The 1,249-nt window shown below is 41.0% G+C and overlaps 1 protein-coding gene across 1 annotated transcript; it reads right to left on the reverse strand.

Annotated features, from left to right (window-relative positions):
* Positions 1–7: 7 nt before the first annotated feature.
* On the reverse strand, positions 8–1,036 carry LOC105120363 (inactive protein FRIGIDA-like). Its single transcript, XM_011018523.1, has one exon. It carries the CDS (start codon positions 980–982, stop codon positions 8–10), a length of 975 nt encoding a protein of 324 aa, XP_011016825.1. The 5' UTR covers positions 983–1,036.
* Between the last annotated feature and the right edge of the window lie 213 nt (positions 1,037–1,249).

Raw genomic sequence — 1,249 nt, forward strand, 5'->3', positions numbered from 1 at the left:
ACTACTACTAGCACCAAGAACAAATACCAGTAACCCTAGTAACAAGATACCGCGATCTTCGAACCAAATCAGCGAACTGCCTTGAATTACTCAACTTAACCAAATCAAAAACATCCTCATCACTAAACAACTTCGGTATCCCAAACCCTCCAATTAACAACAGCAAACCCTTGGCATCAATCTCGCCGCTATTCCTCACACCACCTTCACTAATCAATCTCTTTCTCCACGCTACAGCCACCTGCTCCGCCTCTTTCTTCACCGCAGCCTCCATTGCATTCTCATGATCACTAATCAACAAAAAAAATTCCAAAACCAAAATCGACGCTTCTCTCCCTGTAATCATTGGAGACTCTTTCTCATAAGCTTTACTACCTTGTAAATAAAACCTCCCTATACAATCTAACACTAATTTAGCCGGCTTCGGTGCACATTTTAACGCTGCCGGAACTTCTTCTCGAAGCTTCTCCGCATTGGCTAGATTCGAAACTATATATTTCCGCAACCCTCTTCCACACATCATTTGACACAAGCTCCTTATTTCCGGTTTTTCCGTTGCTGGTGCTGCCGCAGCAGCGGTTTCAGTTTCCGTTACTTTTGTCATTTCAGCTACAATTTCCGGCGACGGCGTTTTTGCTTTTTCTGTTTGAGTTTGTTGCAGTCGTTGCGTCTTTTGTTCGAGTTCCTTGGAGCGGGCGGTAATTGCGTTGTCGATGAAATTGAGGTGATTCTGCAACTCATCGTACCGCCGTTTAAAAGCATCAATTGCGGCAGATAAATTGGTCAGGTCGTTAATTGATTTCAAGAATTGAGGTTCTTTGGGTGTTGAATGTGATTGCTGTGCTATTTCGATTACGAGATCCGGTGGGTCAGTTTTGACAACTGGTGGTTGTTGTGGAGGCGGAGGTGATGAGTGTTGGTGTTCCTGTTTAATAGGGATAGTATTGGAATTGAGAGTAATGGCCATGGAAGGCGTGGCCATGGCTGAGAGAGATTATGTGCTGGTAAATCACTGATGTGATTTTATTTAATATGGAAAGGGAAGAGGCCCTAATAAAGTTATAAAATTGATTCAGAAATATTTCATTTTGGTACCTATATATTCCAAGATGTTGCAATATGGTGCTTTTCTGTTGGTAGATAAATATCCTAATGACACGAACACCTTTTGTTTTTGAAATTATTTTTTCGTTTGGTATGTTTGAATTTTTAAGAGTTTTTGTGGAATATTATTACACATGTATTGGAA

This window comes from Populus euphratica, unplaced genomic scaffold (genome assembly GCF_000495115.2).
Source record: "Populus euphratica unplaced genomic scaffold, PopEup_1.0 scaffold7687.1, whole genome shotgun sequence".
Taxonomy (NCBI): Eukaryota; Viridiplantae; Streptophyta; class Magnoliopsida; order Malpighiales; family Salicaceae; genus Populus; species Populus euphratica.

Bases quoted from the DNA above. Each gene is read 5' to 3' on its own strand.
- LOC105120363 (XM_011018523.1), bottom strand. From the start codon at position 982: ATGGCCACGCCTTCCATGGCCATTACTCTCAATTCCAATACTATCCCT.